Here is a 21287-nt window from a genome sequence, read left to right as displayed (position 1 = left end):
ACTTACTTCTTGCAAGCCCACATTGATTTATACTCTACTGTTTTGTTAATAAAGTGATAATCTGAAACAAAATATTATTTATTATCTTTTATTATCTGCCTCATTCTTCTTTGTCTGAGGAATCATAAATTAAAGTCAACAGCCATTTTATAATCCTGCAGTTCATTATCTCCCATTTGCTAATATGCTCAGTGCCCTAGACTTGCTCCATTTCTTTAGTAATAATTACAAAAATCAAAACCACATTAACACAATGTGCAGATACTTCTTGTTTCAGAACTTACGTAAGAGCTTTTCAACTAATCAGTGGCTGGTTAGGACACTGTCCTCATTCATCTCCCACTTCCCCTGCTATCCTTCATGAAAGTTTAATCTACATTTTCCATTAAGGAGTTGTCTCCATTGGTGTTCACATTTGCAGGGTGGCTTATTACTTTTTTGATTCTTATTTGAAATAGTGGCCATACCTCCCCAACTTATCTCTTCATCTGAAATTTTTATCAGGTAGCTGCATATTTTCATGGTCCTGAAATCTTCAGATAACAGAAGTAGAAATTCACTTACTTTATCTAGCATCACAAGATTTAAAAGAGGAGCAGGCAACCTGCTTGCATCACCATAGTCAGGAGTGGTCAAGCCTCTCTAATCCTTCAAGTTTAAAACTGCATTTATGGTTGGAAACAGATCACTCTGACATTCGGTCAAGCACAGATTTGGATCCGGTTTGTGTGTACTTGTTTTGGGTCCAGCTGCTGCTGGTCCTACCTCCTTAAGACTAACTTTGTACTGGTGGTTTCTCTCTTCCTCTTCCTTGTAAAATTTGACTCAGAAGAAAGCCACAACTGTGCTCCCAGATCAGGGACCACGATTACTGCCCTCCACGAGTCCATGGGCAACACAGCAATGCAATGTTGCTGACAGGAAGCTCAGCCAGTGCCTCTCTGGAGGAAGGAAAATACAAGCACTGTGATGAGGTAGCAGGAGAGATGAATTCTGGAAAGGCACACTTTCCGATGGATGTTAAACCACCTGCTCCTCAGAGCTCTATCCTAGAGGCCCCCATAGTACAGAAAACCCTGGGTTTGAATCAAGAGTTGAAAGGCACAGAATTTATGGCTGGTTTGACCTATCTCAAGTTTATCAGAGAGGCAAACGACTCTTTCACTTGAGCGTGACAAACATGTATGTCCACACAGCTGCAAAGTGCAACCTCCTCGGTCTACAAACTCTATCATTCTAACCACAAACTGGGTTGTCTAACCTGCCTCCTTAGGAAATACTGCCACAGTTGCAAGATCTCCAATTCCTCATATTTCATTACTATAGACTGCAGTACATTTGCTGGTATAATATATTATGAAGGATCATAAATAATTAAGAATTAATCACACTTGTCAAAATAAATAAATGCAGTCAGTGATGCAGAATGCTTGAATTTTTTATAGCATCTTTTTGCTTATTCATGAATTAAGAGAAAAGAAGTCTAGTAATCCACAATGGATTGCCTACTCATTACAGCACATACAGGCCCGATTCAGATTCCAACAGTGGAGATTTTCCTGTCAATCTTTAGCACATCAATGGAATTTTAACCTTAAACCTCTGATCCTGCAGAAAGTTACATAAGTTTGACTTGGAAATATTAGTAGCTCCAGCAGATCTTCACATACCATGTAGGGCCTAGCTGGCAGATACACTAATGATTCTATCACCCACTGGTCCACTTACAAGATGGAGGGGAATGGAGGAGAGTGAGGCATTTTTGCACAAAATTCCCCCCACCCCCCAAAAAAACCCCAAAATACCTTGGTAGCCTCCCTTCTATAGATTTCTATAGACAGACAGTCCTGCAGTTCTTCTTACCAAATACCCAATATTTTTGCATGGTTCGATACCATTCACAAGGCTTTAAGAGAATAGCAAATAATATTAAATGTTTAAATAGCACCTTTTCTCTGACTCTCCAAATTGGTCCAAAACCCTGAGTGCGTTTCTCTCCTTTTTCGAAGAGAAGAAAAAACTGGGCTGCGTGGCGAGGGAGGGACACACCACCACACCAGCCCTACCAGCACAGACCAAAGATCCATTACCTTCAGACATTTGGCTCTGAAAACAGACAGGTGTAGATACATAGGAAAGAATATATGATCAGGGAGAGCAAACAGTTGCACCTGCCCATCACTGGCCTTCAGGGATCTACTGTGCAAGGACTTTCTGAGCCAGAAAAGGTAGTCTTGAGAATTTAGTAGCTATAACTATTTTTCTTCCCTGCACATATTCTGTCAATTTGCAGACCCACCAACAATACCCTGTGGAAGAAGGTTCCACAGTTTTACTGTTTGTTACATACTGAAGGATCTCCTTTTGTTTTGAAGCTGACATCTACTAATTTCATCTGATGCTGTCCAACTCTGTATTAGAAGAAATAATGAATATTCCTTCTGTACTCATCCTTTCGGTGCTTTATACAGTCTTGGGAGTTTATAAACCATTATACATCTTTTATAAGGATTTTATAAAATTCTGTGATTTTTATAAAGCTCTGCCATGTATTCCTTTAGATGTCTCCTGCAGGCAGGGTAACCTTAGTTAATTTAAGTGTTCCTAAAAGACAGCCATTACATACTTTAGATCAACCTTGTCTCTATTCTTTTAATAACTTTCCCAGCTGTACTAAATGATTTTTGATGCCCAGAAACCAGAACAGAATGCTGCATTTTAGATACAGCTACCCCCACACCTATATTACAGCATATTGTTCCTATTTTTTACTCCCTTGCCAGGAAGTCCCAACATGACATTTACTTTGTGACTGCTACTGCGTTTATGTTTTCACAGCTCTATTCTTACCCCAAAATCAGCTTCAGTGATTATAGCCAGCTCAGAATCTGTGCTTATACTCTGATTGTTTCTCCCACCACCTCAATTCAAATAAATTTCACCTGACACTACTATTCTGTTAAGCATCCTTTTTCAATTCCTTGCAAACCAGACCTCCAATCTTTTACCCTGAATAATTTAATAGCAAACTTTGCTGCCTCACCATCTATCCCTATTCAGAAGATCAATGATTTGTGTGACACCTCATGCTGAACATGCCAAGTGAGTGGAACAGTCAGATGTGACTGTAACCAAATGCTGAGACACCTGAAAGTAGTTCTTCCTCTAGGCAGCTTGATCCATGCTGATTTGTTCTGATTCCTTGAGACTGAGCACTATCATGCTGCAGGGACAGGGGCAAAAAAACAGAAGTTCTTCCAATGTCTCTCTTTGGGAGATCTACCAATGATTTGTTACTGAACCTTATACAGAAACTTATACGAAGCACAATGAATTATACACAAGGCATTTGTCTGTATCAATGTCTTGACATGACTTGATAGCCAAGTGACAAGGATGAGCTAAACCATCCCAAAATCTAGTTATGCTATCTGTTTATCTCTGTGCATTACTGTCTGCAAAGTAGATGAAATGAGATTGAGATAATTGGAAGTACAATTTGCAGGAAACACTGGGGGTTGGAATTACTGTGCTTAATTATTTCAGATTGAAACAGACCACACAACTATCTGTGCCAAGCAGCTGTAATTAAAGTGATTTAAAATAGAGAGATGCTAGCTCCAAGTGTTGATTTTCAAATGAGTCTTTATATGCACAAGAGTTAAAGTCATCTAGGAGTTGCAGACCTACAGATCTGCTGAGGGGCTTAAGGGAAAACTACCACTGATTATGTCCAACATGCCTGATAAAAAAAAACAAAAAAAACACAAAACCAACACAAAAAAGACCCATGAAAACCAAGCAAATAAAACACCTCAAACAACCCACCCTGGCACCCCACAAACCTAATCCACTCAATGTGACACTGAGTGCTTGCTCCTCGGAATGGGAGAAAACAGCAGAACACAAGCTTCAGCCTAAGTTGCCTATATTCCAGATGAAGAAAAAAACCCCAAAACTTTGGGCTTAGAAATGGAATTTTATCCCAATAGGCAACTGGAAATCATCAACCGATACTACCCTTGGGTTTTGGGCTATGGGGCCAGCCAACAGTCTCCCCTTCTTCTGCTTTGACAGACATATAAAACTGAATATAGACAACGGTATAACTTTACCGAAAAGAATCCAAAAGAAACATACATTGACAATATGCAGCATCGCAGCAACCCGGCCAGGCGCTACACGTGGAACAATACATTTATTTCCTCATCGGTTTTCCTCATTTTTTTCCCTAGTCCAGGAAAGTGACAGCTACTCTTATCAATTCAAAACAAGCAGGTTTTAATTCCTAAATTTCAACAGCATCTGGCTTGCACTAGAACTTAAGAAAAAGGAGAACAGCAGCAGACACTCTGATTTACCTCAAATTTTCGCTTAACTGTATCTTTGTAGCAAGAAATTTAGTGTGCGCATGTATGTTCTTTGACGTGAAAATTAGAAGATATTTACATGCATGACAAATGTGGTCCATCTGCTTTACACATGACAGATCCCACCAAAATGACTCAGTTTGCTGACGAATCAGTGCTCAAGCAATGGGCCTTAAAAGTTAATTTATAATGGCTATCTGGGGAAAAGTACTATGCTATTGATACAGATGAGAAAACAGAATTAAAGAATATGAATGAAAGCTGCACTGAAACTTTTCCTCAGTATTTGCCTGAGCATAAGAACTGTTACAAGCAGTCAGACTGCAGGTCTGCAAAGTCAAATGCCATCTCTGACACTGGCTACTGAGAAAAGGATCCTTTCACTTGCAGCTTTCTGTATAAGGGGCTTCTTGAGTCAGCGACTGTAAAAAGACTATTGAATTAAATAACCAGTTATGAATGTATTCTGCAAGAATTCATCTGATATTTCTTTAAACTTATGCATACTTCTGGCCTCCATAACATTAATTCATGCATCTTATTACTACAGTTTATACAGGTACTACATGAAAAAATACCTCCTCTTGCTTGTTCTATACACAGCACCCACTAATTTCACAGCTGCTTCCCACTGCTCTTCAATGTGCATTTTTATAGACCTCTAAGTCCTACCATCGCAGACAGAATAAAGAATCTTTGTCTGTTATTTTTTCCTAGTACGGAAACTGTTCCATATCCCTGATAATCTTTGTTGTCCTTCCCTATACCTCTTTCTTTGCCTGGATAAAGCTTGTAGCCCTAACTCGCCCATTTCCATTTTGTAACTCCACTCCCACCAACACTATCCGACCCTTATGGGGAGAGGTTTCATGCAGGTGTCACACAGCAGGAAGGATGTTAAGAATTTTTCTGCTTTCCCAGGATTAGAAGAGCACAAACACGTCTAAAAATCTTTTTAGAGCTTACAATCTTCATGAAATACGCTGCTGTTCACAGATATGATCATGAGCAGGAAAAATAACTCCAACAAACCACATTTTCTTCCAAGGAAGAAGAAAAGTCTGTTGCACTCCCCTCTTTCAGGCTTCTTTAGAGACAGTAACTTTTTTCTTATATTAAGGGAAAACCCCATCTTTTATTTTCTTACCAAACAGAAAACCTAAGCCATGGACACAAGGATATTGCCTAAAATGGTCTGCAAATAAGCAAGCAGTAAACAGGACCTAGAGCAGCAGTAAAACCAGACCATTTTATTCATCTCCTGCAAACACTGAATGACCTTAAAACACAGGCACCATAGTACCGTTCTCATCCAAACACCATCCACAGAAAGGGTCAGCCTGATTCAGATTTTACACAAGCCTATATTTGATATTTTGCTTCCCTTATATATGATGCAGATTGCCTTTAGACAAAAACAGATCTTTCAAGTGCAAAATTACTTGTTTGTCACACTGTTTGCATTCATTGCCTGCTGCAGTAAAAGGATTATAGCGGTCTTAAGTATTTTAGGAGGACATGTTTGTTTGGGTGGGGCTTTGGGGTTTTTTATTAGGGATTTTTTTGGGAGTGGGAGTGAGGGTGTTTTGTTTTTAAAACTAACCACTACACTGAAGGCATTACATAGTTGTATTCATCTTACCTTTAGGTGTATTCTCAGAGTGATCTCTCTCTGGCCCATCTGGGATGTTTAGCTGTGAGATCTCCTCTGCACTCAGTCTGAGCCATGCGTTGTTGAGGGTTTCCTCATCTTTTGAGGCAAGGGAATATTCCAGCTCACAGGGAGATTCAAAATTGCAGTCAAATACTGGAAAAAGAAAACAGATATAGAACATTACCAAGTTAATTAAATCCAGCTTCCTCTGTGCTGGAAGGTGTGTATACATGTGTATACAACACACTCATTTTATACTTTAGTAATTTAAGGCTTGCTTTTTTCATAATGAGGTAGAAAGGAACAGAGGAAGTCCATGAACAGACAGGAAAAAATGTGTCCAAAATGGACCACACAGAGAGGCAGCAGCAAAGCAAAAGGAAGGCCCAAGAGCCAGTAATTCCCCTTTGGGACAGATAAAAGGGCAGCACAGGCTGAAGCAGGGAAAGGCATCATCTAGACTGAAAGGGAAATAGCTTAGTCAATTGATAAAATGGGACAGAAAGCCAATCTCTTCAGGGATGCTGGTTCAAATTCAGCCAGGGCCTTTATAGTGCAAAGACTACTAACATGCTTCATAGTCACGTTCCATCTCAGTGAGCACAGGACTCTGCAAAGCAAATCATATATCCTGGGCATATGGGACATGCTGGTAGCCATAGGGACTGTACTTTTCCAAGCAACCTTCTGACCTCCCGGGTTTTAAACGCTTCACTGAGGCAGCAGAAGCTTGATCTGCTGCCACAGAATTTCAGCCTTCAGGCAGTACAACCAGCATCTGCCTGCAACACAGACGTTTCTTTTTGAGATGTTTCTCTTTCAGAAACCAGTTACCCTACTCGTGCAACTATAATTCACCTCCCGGTGTCCAATTTATCATCACACCATAATTCAAGTTGCTTAATGCAACATGCAGTGGCAACCTGCACAAATTTTACTTTTAATACTCAACATTGCTAAATCTTCTGGAATGCCCTGTATACATTTGCTTTTGTCACCATAGTCAGCACTCAACCCAATATTCAGTAACAGAAAGAAACTATTTCTGAACTGAATCCATGTTTCTGAAAAGGCTAGATCCATTTGAAAAAGCCCAACAAAAAAATCCAGCTCTTCTTTGGAATTTTCTACACTGTCTACTGTCCTGCCATGGCTACGCAAGTAGAACAAATAATCTGAATTGACATTAGTCAAATTAACTAATTTTTTTAAAACTTCAATTACACTCTTTATTAAACATCTAATTTCTTCTTAGTGTGCACAGATTTATGTAGTTCAGCCTATTCTCCTGGTGATATAGCATTTTCTAATCTGCAGGTTAATGCTGTTGCCCTCTTGCTATACTTTTCCCAGCTAATTTGCCTTTTTAACAGCAAGCTCGAAGGAACAGAGTCTATTTTTCCAGTTTATATTTGATTTTCTTAATCAGGTGCTTTATCATTCACTCAGCATTTTGAATGCTTCACTACACCATGGAAACCATATAATGTAAGGAATCCATATGCACCACAAACAGCAGTAACAAGGATTATACCTATTTCCTTAAATTTGAATGCACAAGTTGCTACCCTCTTCAGGTCTCTATGTTATCAATATAAATTTCATGATACATGAAGCACACTTCAATTTAGGCAGCAGGGAACAGAGGATATATTCATGCTACACAGTTTACTACTGCAATATCACACCCAAACCTCAGACCACTTATTTCTAGTCCCTTAGATGTTCTTTAAAAAAAAAGAAAAATAAACCCAACTTTTTTTTAACTCTATAAAGTGTTAAGAGTCTATTAAATTTTGTATCAAAGCCCAAATGGACAAAAGGGCAAGTAAACACTCAGCTATGTGTTACAGAAGATATATCATCATTACTGTATAGTTTAGTTACAGAAAAGACCCTTAGTAGTACGTGCTTTAAGGTGCTGTCAAAAAAAGAAAAGGCAGGGGGGAGAAACACAGCTCATACAACTTTCTTGACGGAACCCACAGAATGACAGAGGGGAAAGCCCAGGCCAAGGACAACATGTGGCAAGAGCAATCATTTCAAATCAACTATTTCATTCTTTGTGGGTTTCTCTCCCCCATCAGTCTCTCATATTTTCATGAGCTTTCCAGCAGTCACTGTTGCTGCCACTCCCCTCCCATCCAGCTGCTGGGAACAGAAGCCTCTGTCCTCTCTTATCCTCTTGCCCCAAGCAGAGAAACCTTTCATGGATATCCACAAGACGCTCTCATTTTCCTCCTCCAGTCCTCACCCCCTGACACTCTGATTACAGTGCCTAGAAGCACTCGATAACCAGCTCAGCTTCCCCATTCAGTCTCACTTTCCAGAACCTCCTCCTCAAAAGAGAGCTATCAATCAGTTGTGGAGCCCTTAACACAGCAGGCCTCTGACTTACAACTGGGACAACTTAATTGGGGTATGTGATTAAATAACAGTCATCACATTTAGTGTTATGACCCCTGCAGACAACTAAAGCCTCTGGCTGAAGGGGGGAAAGTAAAGGAAGAAAGGCAAGTAACAATACCATTTCCTTCGCTCGCAATGAATAGCCTACAGAGAAGTGGACATGATCTGACGTGCCTGTTGTGGTCAAGCTGAATGACAAGCTTTACCACAGGTTATTCCTTGAAAGAGGAGGAGACTATTTGGCTCATACATCTGAGAGCATCAGCGATTTAATGAAAACATACTTGCATCTTTTACAGAGCTTTATACTCCTTCCACATTACCAGAATATCTGCACTCTTCATAGGCTCTTATTTAAATTAGTCTCGTATTAGACACAAATTTCAGTGCTATTGTCCTATGCAGTACAAAGAAAGCATTTATTTGTCATCATATCTGATGCAACACAGCAAAGTCTATGCAAATAGCATCCAGTCTTCCAAGCCTAATGTTAACTTCCTACCCTCAGGCTTTCCTTTTTTGACGATGTCCTTCACTATTGACAATGCAATACACTTCATAAAAAAAGTATTATATACAATACATATATTTTTTTTCACTGATAAGCTGCTCTTGGTGTGGTAGCTGCTACAAGACCATACAAACAACATTTGCAAATACAGAACCTTCACAATATTTGAATTGCTGCCACAAATCACCTGCCATTTTTTATGTCTCTGCATAAAAAAAGGTCTCCTTCCTTTTTTTTACTTTTGTCTTAACATGTTTAAATGTGACACCAAGTTTATTTTTTTCTTGCCCAGCTAAGCACATAAAAAAGTATCCATTTGCCTTTGGAAGCTGAATAAAAGCCATTCTGCCCTTTTCTGAAAAACAGCAAACACTGCAGGAAAGGTAATTACACCTAACACAACTTTTAGTGATTATTTTTTAAACCTACTACCAATATAAATTGACTGGATACAGAGCTTTAGGACTTGAATAGTGTGCCTAGTCAGTAAAGTGGAAATTTTTTTTGTGATTTTTGGTGGGTTTTTTAAAGAGATGTCACAGAGATTTATATCCGGTGTATGCATTTATGTCACAGCTACATTAACTTTATAGATACTAAAGGCTCTATAGGAATTTAAGTTCCAGCAAATTGCAAAGTGTTTTTTTAAAGATATTGCAAAAAAACCCCGACCCCTTGTCCAACAATCTTTTGCATCTGCAACCACTGGATGCTAGAGAGACAGAACAGCTAATTTATTAGAAATCTATTTCAGCATCATTACACCTTTAAAAAGGAAACAAAAGTGATGCTTATAATCAAATTAAGGTAAAAATCTATTTTTAAAAAGGCTGTAGATATCAACCATTTCAATCTCTAGTATGTAAGAAGATACAGGATACCAATGATAGACTGAAAAGTAAATTAAGCTACTATCCGATTGAAAAGCCAATGGAATCTGTGTGTGTGTCTGATGACATTAGTGTCCTGCAAGTGCTTCAATTTATTTATTTTTAATCAACGTACCTAACAGCAATAATTTGTGCAAACACCTAAAATATCTGGCAACTACATCTGTTTCAATTAAACTGATTAGGGTTTTCTAATAAACAAATGACTTTAAATAGTAGTATAAATAATACTGTAAACCACAGTAATCTGCAGGAAGTATCTTTTTACATTGCTGCAGGCCAGATTACAGATCATTCACTCTTTGGATGATCTTAGATCATTTGTGTAACCACACATCACAGAAACATGCCTTACTTTGAACAAAAATAATCTAATTTAAAGAGAGATATAAAAAGCCTGTTCTTGTTAAGAAACTACTCTTATTATCCTTTCTTCAGCTGCCCAACAATGGACTATGTTTACTTGTTTTAAACCACATCTCCTTTCAACCACAAAAATCTTACCAGCAGGTAATTTCCTCTTAGACTTCTCCTTTCTAGTTCTACATGTGTCTGACTTAAAAGGGTCCTTTTCACTCCTGGTCTGCTGGCTCTTACAAACCACTCCTCCACCATTACTCTCAGCTGGTCACCCCTTTGAAAAGGTGTGGTTGCTTTCTCACCTCACTACAATAGACAAGGGAGCAGGTAGAGGTTCTCTGTTCTCAGAAGGACCAGCTTAGAGATGTACATCCTAAGTGGCATCTCATCAGCTTAAACATAACTAATTCGTACTACATCTACAGACACAAATGCACGATGTAGAGGTCACTTACCCTGACCAAAACAGGACCACAACCTCCCTCAAGAACACGCCTCCTCCAGTGGCAACAATCACAGCAGCAATGTAGAAACAGATAAAATATTCTTGCACAGGATGTCTTTTTTTATACAAATATTGACAGATATTCCTTGTGGAGGAGACATAATTTAAGTTGTATAGTAGAGATGTGCTCTGCTGAGTGAGCTTTGAGACCTCCATCAATACCCACTAACCTCTATTATACTCATGTTATAAGGCCTATAAGATTTTAATTTATGACAGGGAAATGACAAATTGATTTTCCAGTTATTAATCCTAGGGACACAGCCAGTTCCTAAAGCCTTCCCTATTCCCTCTGGGCAAAAAAGGGCAAAGGACATTCAACCTAAGGGTTTCGATTGCCACATCAGGCCCTTCTGAATTTCTATCCACCAATACAGGGGTACACATGCGGGGTGATACAAGGAAGCCTGCAGCAGTAAGTATTCCTCTCTGAAAATGGAGCATAAATAGGAGACTGTGCTCTCTGGCTGTCAGCTCACCAGCCTGCTGAACAACCAGAAGGACACCAAGTACAGACCAGGCCCTCAAAGCCAGCACTGCTCTGCTGGCACAAAAAAGGGGTGAAACTTTGCAAATGGATTCCTAGTGCCACCTTTCCACAGTGCAACTGGAGGTACAGCAGTAATTTAAAATGGGCAAATCTACCACAGGATGGAAGGGAACAGAAAAAAGCACCAGGGGAATGTGAGAAGGTGTCAGCAGTCATGCAAATTAAAGAGGAAAAACAACTGCAGGATTTACCTGCCTTGTTCCTGCTGAGAAAGCAAGCCTGAAGAAGAGACATTTTCACCTATTTCCTTCCATTGCTCAGCACTGAGAAAGGGCAAACTGACACATTTTAAGGGACAGTATGACACACGTACCCCTGCCAGGGGCCCTACTACCCCTAGCAAATGCCTGCACCGACAGTAACTGCCTGGTCTTTGGGCTGCCGCTCCAGGAGCTGACAAACGTGAGAGCAGCAGCACGGCGTGACAGGGGAGGCACTCGAGGAGCCCCACAGCATCGCTCTGTTCAGCACAGCTTTGGGGTCAATCCCACCTGACGCACTTCAGTCACCTGCAAGCGAAGCGGTGAGGAGAGCAGCTGGGCAGCACACCAATCCCTCTCCCCTGCCCTGAGACGCTGCCTGCATTCATCAGGGACCTCCTTTTAATTTAAAGCTACTTCGTGCAAGGTAGCTTATTGCTCTGCGCCCTTCCTCCGCACCAGCAGGTCTTCACGTACTCTCCCCTGACCTTGAGTTTACTGACAGGAACGCTGCCGTTCCCTCACGGCGCTGAAGTTCGCGATGAGCCTCTCCCCGCTCTCTCCCGGGCACGATGCCCAGCCCGCCTCACCCACGCGCCACCCCAGCGGCCATTTTGTGACCCCGCAGGCCGGGCAAGGCACAGAGCCCTGGGCAAGGAAGGCAGGCAGGCCCCCACCTGGGGGACGGCGACGTGTCCTTTCGGCCAACCGGGGTATGGAGGAAGGGAGATCTCAGACCGCCAGGGTCTCCCCCCGTTTGCTTAAGAGCCCCCCCACCCCCAGCTCGCCGGCGGGTCTGCGGTCGCACCCCGTCCCCACCGAGCCATCCAGCAGGACGGGACCCAGAGCCGGTGGGCCGGCCCTCGCAGGTACGCGCCTCCGAGGCCTCGTCAAAGCTGCCTGCAAGGAAGACTTCAACGCGGCCGGTTTCTGCCCAGCGACCCGGGCTTGTTTTCGGCAGGGATATGGCATGGCCGCGCTCCCCGCAGGGCAGGGTCAGAGCGGGCTGCACCAGCGCTGCTCATCCATCCCTTCGCTGCCGGCCTTGAAAGGAAAACCACCTGAGGTTTTCCCTCAGGAAGAGCTACTGGAGTTTGATTGCGTTCTGAAGAAATACAGTTTTAGAGGAGTGGTACCCCACAGGAGGCATAATTTCACCTGCTCTGTGGAAGAAGGATTCACCCCGGAAAGAGCGCTCGGGCCTGGGGGCCAAGTGCAGGGCGAGCCGCCTGCCTCCCCAGGGAGCCCAGGGCTCTCCTCACGCCAGAAGCATTTACGTTAATCCTCTGGGGAGTGAGCCACAGCGGGATGGGCCACTGCTTAGAGAAAACAGCAATCAGGCACCCATTCATTTATTTGTTAAGACAGCCTTTAAAATGACAGCATATACTTTATATCCAGCCAGCTCCTCAGTGTGCACCAGGGACCAAATCACCAAAATCTTTGACAGCTGCTTTGTTCAGTGGAAATCAAACTACAAAGAAGAAGGCCAGGACTCCTTTATCAATCAATTATAAGCACAGCCTTTCAAGACAGCTACAGAGAGAGGTGCAAGGAGGGGGTGTTGGGAGAACCACCTGCAATAGCTCTCATTTTCATTCCTCCTGCTCTAAGAAGTGACAGAGTTCATCCTCCACACAAGAAATATTTGTTCACCATGTCTCCCATGCATGCAGCAAAAACAATAAATGAAAATGCATTTCTAGTGCCAGTTCTAGCCAAAAGACTGAAGTACCGACTAACAGCGATTGTTAGAAAACACGCTCCAGTTGGTGCAAAACAGTGGTTGGATGAACTGTCATATTTTGACAATTCATACAAGGGACCTCTTGCATGAAGTCTGAGAGATCTCTAGAGAAAATGAATACTTGAGAGACAGGGAGAAAAGACATTTGTTGTCTTACTGTATGTTATTTCATTATTGAAAAAATGTTGAGCTGTCATTGGCATATTATCTGCAGATGAAAGAGGATATAAGGAAAAGAATAACTTGAAAGAAAGTAAAAATTTCTCCCTAATAAGATTTTTTCTTCTTTCTTGTTTAGCACAGCCTTCAGTTTAGCCAGGCAGATACTGCTTTTCCTGTGATTTTCCTTCCCCTGGATATCAGCACCATTGCACATGGCAAAAATACCATCTAATTGTTAAACAAGAATTCTTGCATATGTATATGGGGTCACAGCATCTGCTATTTTATATGGAGAAATTCTATTAATCTGGTATGAATAACTCCTGTTAACTGAAGTCTTGCCCTATTATATTCATAACACTATTTCCAAAACTATGTTAGAGTACTTTTAAGATTGCAAAAAGGATGTGTTTGAATTAAGGTAGTACATCACTGTTGCAATATCTTTACTAAGAAAGCATTGATTCATTTTTCCTCTGGGACAAAGTATTCTTCTCCTCATTCCTCTCCTGACTTTATCTCACCTTCCAAACAGGAATTTGTTGTAACAATTAGTTCATATCCATGCATCTCACTATGCCATGCTGAGCATAGCTACCATGATAGTTTTATCATTCTGAAGATGTCAGTATTAGTCTGATTTGTTGTAAATTTATAAAACAAGTAGTCATGGGAACCTAACTAACATGAATTCATCTGGCTGGTGCCCTCTTTCTCTCTATCTTCCCTTTTGTTTGATGTTCAGACTCACTGAGTTTCGTGTCAGCAGTATCTATCTGGTATCCAACTCATATGAATAAAATGGTATTTTGAATGCATGCACATGAGTACTTGAATTCAGCAAGTTGCACATGACCTACCAGAGAAAAAAAAGTAATAATCTGACACCTCGCTGAGCAACTGCCATGCCACTGAGCATCAAATATGCAGCAAGAATGACCCCAAATTATTCCACAATAAAATTAGTCCAATGCTTTTTTTTTTTTTTTTTTTTAGCAAATCCGGTTGAGGAAATCATGAACTCATCACAGATGACATTCCATTAGAAAGTAAAAAAAAAACAACAAAAAACAACCACAACACAACCCTGTCAAATTAGTTTTCTGAAGACACAGGGCTGAGTGAAATTATTAATAAGTTGTTAATAGAGGCCATCCTTTGGATTATGTTTTTAGTACCTATTAAATCAAAGCTGTGAATAATTGTGCGCTCTTGAAGGTACGTGCTCCCCCTCTGCTGAACTCACCTTTTGCAGAAATTTTTAAGCACACTAGTCATTTGGTAGCCAAATCTGCTATTTTCCCCTGAGTTTTAGTCTCAGTTAACTCTGGAATCCAAAGCACCACTATTTCCTAAACTTAAGGGGGGCAAAAAAAAAATCTGTAAGCTATATTGCAGAAGTCTGACACAGCCTGAGAGAGGCACTTCTGTATTTTGCACAAAGCTGGTTCAGAACAGCTAAGTTCAGCTGCTACTGGGCAATCTGGCAAAGAGATGCACAAGACAGCACAGTGGCATAAGAAGAGTTAAAAAGCAAAAGCCATCTCCTGTTTCCCAAACAGTCCAACACGGCAACCCTTATGTCTGTTATTCTCATGAAATGTGTTCTTCTTTCAAAACAGAATTTAGATGGGCTGAATTGCATTTGATTTTTTTTCCAATTGGTAGCACTTTCCACAGTTGCCACCGTACCCTGCCAGGATCGTGCTCCAGATTCAGTGTTTTTAGCTGACCCAGGGGAATGCGGAGCATGGGACAGAGAGGGATATATTAACTGCATGAAGGCTTCCAGGCCTTAAGGGGCACCCATCGTCTGGAACCCCCGTTACAGAAGCTTAATGGATTTTATGCAGTGGACAATTGATTTCTTATACAATACCTATACAGAAGAGAAAATTAATATTCAACCAACCAGGACAAGAAATGAAATATGTGGCTGGGTGCAGTTAATCATGTAAGCCTCAGGACAGAGTTCCATCAGTGCTGCAAATGGGAGATTAATACGCTACCGTAAGTCCACATATGCAGAATGCATTAAAAGTTTGTTCTAGCCACAGGAAATAGTCTGAATGTATGTCAGAAAGAACAGAACAAAACACAAAAATATGGAGACTTAAAGACTCCTCCTGCCCTGCAGGCTGAATTCTCAGATAATTTTGACTTCATATGCTTTTTTTAAGTCTTTATTTTCCGAAAGGCAGGTGGATTTTGCATCTCTGAGATGGTGGATGATTAATCAATGCTTAGATAGAGACAAATCTAGAAACCTCTAGACAAAATAGAAAAAAAAAAAATCTTGTGAATGCATCATTCTCAAGTATCCTGTTGTGCCAGTGATTATCTTTTGGTATTGCTGCATATAGTTTCAAGGCTATCATCAAGCAGCGTTCTTGCCAGAACTACTAGAGGCAGTCTGTCAGAATTTTTAATTCTGAGTGAAGGAGCTGAGAACTTAGTTTGGCAGCGGAAGAGGGACCCTACATTTCAATTTATGCAGCCTTTCAATCAAAGAGATTTCTCCAATAGTGGAACATGGGGAAAAAGTAATTAAGACAACTAATATTGCCCCACTCCAGCAATGTCAGCCAGTTAATTAGATGGGTCCCATCAGATGATTAGGCAAACAGAGTTTTGATAGAAGTTTTATTGAGCACTCTGTAATCACAGTCACACTGGGAGCAGCAAGGAAAGCTTCTGACAGAAGAGGAAAACACTCTAGTAGTAAAGGACTGCTGGATTTTATTTCTGCTAATGATTCATCGTGTGATTTTGGATTAACCACTTAATCAGAAGGCAGGGGTGGTCCTGGGACAAGGTTACTCGCCTAGAGCGTTGGATGGTCTAACTTTGTCTTCTGCCTTGCTCTGCTGAGTCCCTGCATGACCTTCACAGAGCTGCTTAGATCCAGAGCCAATAACCAGCTGCTGAAAGACCCTGTCCATCCCCGTCATGCTCATAGCAGTTCTGGACAGAAATATTGATCCCTGGGAAGTTTCCTAATAAACATTCAGGTGAATATAAGCTGCAGGTATGCAGAGGAATAGAGAGATGTTTTAAGAATTGCCCTCTTAGGCTTTGGGTTATGCTTACAGGCTTTACTCCGTGTACCCACACCAGCCCTCTGCACGCTGTGTATCTGACATGGCAGGAGGTATGTCTGCATAGCAATGCTAAGGGGTGTCCCAGTCTGAAATGCATGACTTTGAGGGCTACTGCTGCCCCTTTAATTTCAAGGAAGTTCTGCCAACTTTTGGAAATGTTAAAGTGCAAAGCTAGAAAAAACCAAATTACTCCTGTCCCTCTTCAAGATTCTCCAGCAGTTTCAAGGTACATGTCCTGAATTACACCTACTGAGGGAGAAAACAGTTTAGACTTGTCCTGAGTGAAGATTGTGTTTTGTGTAACACCTCATCAAATTCCTGCCTTTCCTTGCAAAACAGATGGTTGGAATATGGTGGAATTTGGTCTTGTGCAACCAGCTAAAATCATAATAAATCATTTCTGCTTAGATGCAGTACATTTATCTCCATGTGATGCTGTCAGATGGAATCAATGGGTTTAGGTTTTAAGAACAAAGCCTTCCCTTAGAATAGTATTACTGAGAAACTGAAAGAGTTTAGGAAGAAGTAATAAAGGATAAATTAAAAATCGTTCTTGCAACTTCTGAGAAAACCAAGTGAGGGGAAAAAGATTGTGCTACTGCCCCTTCCAAAATGAAATTGGTGTGTCCTCATCATTCAGCAGATACAACAGCTAGGAGCAGATATTGTATGCCAGTGGAAAGAATATATATTGCACACATAAAAGGCTGCAACATAAATTTGAAGAAATATGGGACTCCTTCATATAGGTAGGTCAAACTTTTCCCTCAAGCAGATAATTACAGGCTTGGGGTGAGTAAATCTTATTAGCCTTTCAGCACCTTATCTCCCCTCATAGAGACTGGTAGTAGATATATAGTAGATATATTCTACTTCAGTCACTTTCTGGATTGCATATTAGATATTGCCTTATGCAGTCCAGTCCTAACTACAACCATCATATTTCACAGTGGAACGGCTATGGACAGTCAGTAAATAGGTCACACCAGAGAACGGACGAAAACAGATTCCCAGATTGTGGAAGGGATGGGAGTTACGAAAGGAGATGGCAAGAAAAAGTAAGTTTGGTACACAGCTCCTGTCTTTATAATATTGCTGGATTCCAATGTACCACTCAAATATTACAGTTTGGGACCTTGTTTTTGAGGGACCGGGGCAAGCTGGAGCAGCCCAGGTCATTGGGTACCTCTGTAGAGATGGCGATGCCCAAGGCCACGTTGGGCTGGGCTGGGCTGGGCTGAAATGGGACTCCTGGGCCCATGGGCAGAGTGGGGAAAGGCCCCAGGGGCAGCTGGTAAGGGGCAGTAAGGCTTACTAGTGCCCTCAGGGGCTGACAGTATGGATAATAACCATAAAATTTATCATGAATCATTTGACTTGTGTTGTTTTGCTCCAGTATTATACCAATATCCTTAGGCAGTTAGTTACAGCCTCTTGAGGATAACATATAAATGCTACTCACTGTGTCGTCCTCTATGGGAGAAGAAAGGGGATGTATCTCTCATGACCCAGGTCAAGTTCCAAGCAGAGTAACCAGGAGGAAGAGGAGGGCTGCTTGCTGGGAGATCCGAAGTGGTCAGACCTTTCATTAAAAAACCAAACCAAACCAAAACAAAACAAAAAAAAACCAAAATACAAAGAAAGAAACACAAACATTATGTATGATGTAGCTGTTTGTGTGCTACACATCAAGTGCAAAGATCTTAAACAGCTTTATAGACCATATGCAATAAGCACCAATATTCAACTACTTCTTGGTCAGTTCTTCCTTCCTGATACATGCGCACACAGGGAGACAGGAGATTAATTGCTTTACATTGCAAAATTATCATCACCTAGAAAAGCTGTCAAGTTTAATCTCACACTGATTCTAAGTTCTCTTTGACCTTTCAGTCCCTCAGGTTTTTTTCTTTTTTTTTTTTTTTTTAAAGTTTGGTTAGCATGACGAGATCCTGTACATGGAACAGGCAAACATGTACCCAGCTTCTGTTCAATAACCCAATGCATCTCAAAGATGCTTTTGGGGATTAGAATACTACAGTGACCCAGAATGGGTGAGGATCTGTACAAACCTGCACTAACTCTGCAAGACCATGATGATATCAGAGGTGCAAAGAGAAACAGTATCTGAAATAACACACAAGGTCAATGAGCAAAGCAGAACTCTATGAGCTTTGAAAGCACAGATTTTCCCTGTGAATGTTTAAGTTGGATTTTCTGAAGATAACAGAATCTTGAGTATTCTCATCTCATTTTTTTGAGGTCCTCAGGGAAAAGGTAGGATTTAACTTTGTAGAAATACAGGCAGGCAAAACTTGTGTTTGGGAGGTTTGTTTGATGGAACAAAATAAACCTCTGGATTGCTGATATGTTGATTTCTCACAGAAGCCATAAAGAATTTGTTGTTCAGCTAGAAAGAGTACATTTTTGATCTATTAAATAATATTTTTGCCAAGTAAGAATACTACAGTTGCTTGCTTGAATTTTTTTAGTTTAGGTGCAACGCTAAGCTTTGTTGTAACAGCAAAACAATTTGGTAATACCTCTCAATAAAAAGTTTGGTAAAACTTTCCGTAACAGTAGGAATTAACTAACTAAGGGTAATAATTCCTTCAGAGTGCTGAAGAACTGTACTCTTGAATGGATAAATAGTAATGGATAATAAAAGACACATTTAAGAGCATAGTAGTAAACAAGGTAAACTGCTGAAGCCTTGGGGAAAACACTGCTCTGATTCTGTTAAAGCTCTGCTTAGCCCTGCTTCCCACTTCCACTGAAGAAAAACTCGAACATTTCAGAGGGACTTGTCAGAAGCTTAAATACTAAGTGTTAGTTGTGCCCCATCTCGTTCTCAGTGCAAGCTCATTTTTAGCACACTCCTGTAACTGAGTAACAATAGCAAAACCAAGAGAAAATTAACCATTCTTATGTAAGAGCTGTAACTCTTGCTCATTGCTTAGAGCAATAATCTTCAAGACAAGAATGGACTTCACGCTGTATTGTAAGCCATTCTTGAGTGGAAAAAATTTAATATCCCTAATGGCTCAATTAAACTTGGTCTCTATGCTAAGTTGCAGTACGGTAACTAAATATCCCCTATTGTTGTCTGGAATGTAGTGACACAGAAGATCAGGCCAGTGATTTATGAGGGTGGGTATCAAACCTAGTGTCCTGCCTTCAACTGTGAGTGATGAAGTGATAGGTAACTATGAAATAATCTTTATATTGGCTTTTCCTTCCTAACATCAAGACATAGCTGACATATCTTTCAGTAGTCCCTGATACAGCCGGCTGTTGCAAATAATGTCAGGTTTCATTACAACACTTACAAGAGTTGCTAAAAGCAAATTTTCTTCTACAAATGTGCTTCACTTCGATGCTAATATAAAATAATAAATAAAAGAAGAATATTAATAAAAAATAAGCTCCTGAAATAAGCTGGTTTTAAAAGCAATGTGTGTTTTGCCTGATGTGACATGTCTGACCAGTATCAATATCCCTGTAATAGAACATCTGTATCCAGTGACTCTCCAAAATGGGGAATGATTTAATACCCTAAACACAGATCACATGTTTCCACAGAGAAGAACTCTGGGGCCTCTTTACCCCTAACAGACCCAAACAAATGCAGATGTTGTGCATTTAGTACTGATAGAGAGCCAAGCCTTGGGGTTGCAATCCTGTGAAAACTTCACACAAACCTGAAAAACTGACCTGCTCCCCATCTCTATTCCCATGGCAAAATAATATGAGAGAAAACCACTGAGGTGCATTTCTCTCCATAATGCTGCAGCCACAGAACTCAAATCACTGCTACAACCCTGACCACCCTTACCTGGGAATCAGTAACACGATGATCAGCTGTGGTACCCCAAATTCCCTGGCCCTCCTCACCTTCAGAAAAATGCCTCTACACATTGCATTCTTCAGAAATCATGCCTACCTTCAGCCTCAGCTAAGTGGAAATGTTCCCTCTGTCACCAATATATGCAGTAAACTGAGATAAAAAATGACGTTGAACATCTAAGCAGAAAAGACAGCACAGTCCAGGCACCTGAACCTCCCCTCTATCAGCAACAACAGATGCATAAGAGATAACATAAAAATTGAAAGTTTTTCTCTATTTTTAAAGAACAGAATAGATTCGGTTCAATTCATTTAACCTACTAACTCCTTTTTCTCATATTCTTTAGGATTAATTTTGGAACCTCATCTCAAATGATTTGCTTGGGCTACTGGTCTGAACTTGAAGACAAGAAGATTGTATCAGAAGTTATGAATCTTTCCCAATTAAGTTATCTTCAGCGAAAGATGCTGGGTAAAAGGTTTTTGTATAGCCAAGAGGCTACTCTTCACAGTGAGGAATGATTTGATTTCAGAGTGAGCTATAGGTTAGGAAAAGGAGAGACCTTTCCTCTTCAACCTCCAGGGCATTTTACGTCCAGAAAGGTAATTACAGACGACTGTATCAGCTAAATAAATGCTTCTTGTGCAGCAAGGGTAATGCAAATGTAGACCACGCTGTAGCCAATTTACAAAATAAAAGGGTTTTCCCCTCTCCAAAACAATTCATATTGAAGCCAAAAAGCACTAAGAAAATTTTGTCTCCTTTATAAATATGCTAACCTCCCATTCTGGTTGTTTGTACCAGGGTACTCTGTCACTTGTCAACAGTAACCCTAACCTTTAAAAAAAATTAATGGATTAGCAACTGGAAGCTGACAGCTCCATTTTTAGTAGCCAGAAGTATGGCAAGGTACAACAGAGGTTTCTTTGATATTCCTGCCTAAAGGAATATCTAGGGCCAAATCCTGACCCAAGGTACTTC

General features: G+C 40.7%; 1 protein-coding gene across 1 annotated transcript in view; it reads right to left on the bottom strand.

The window, feature by feature from the left end:
* The window catches only part of ALK (ALK receptor tyrosine kinase), a 318128-nt gene that overhangs the window by 217551 nt on the left and 79290 nt on the right, over nt 1-21287 (bottom strand). The window contains exons 2-3 of the mRNA XM_049833894.1: nt 17922-18041; nt 6013-6177 (exon numbers count right to left, since the gene is read on the bottom strand). Coding sequence (XP_049689851.1) covers nt 6013-6177; nt 17922-18041 — 285 coding nt within the window. The remainder of the gene's footprint in view (nt 1-6012; nt 6178-17921; nt 18042-21287) is intronic.

This window comes from Accipiter gentilis, chromosome 30, assembly GCF_929443795.1.
Source record: "Accipiter gentilis chromosome 30, bAccGen1.1, whole genome shotgun sequence".
In the NCBI taxonomy this organism is placed as follows: domain Eukaryota; kingdom Metazoa; phylum Chordata; class Aves; order Accipitriformes; family Accipitridae; genus Astur; species Astur gentilis.
Note: the sequence above shows the minus strand (reverse complement) of the source record. Positions and strands in the feature narration are given on the sequence as shown.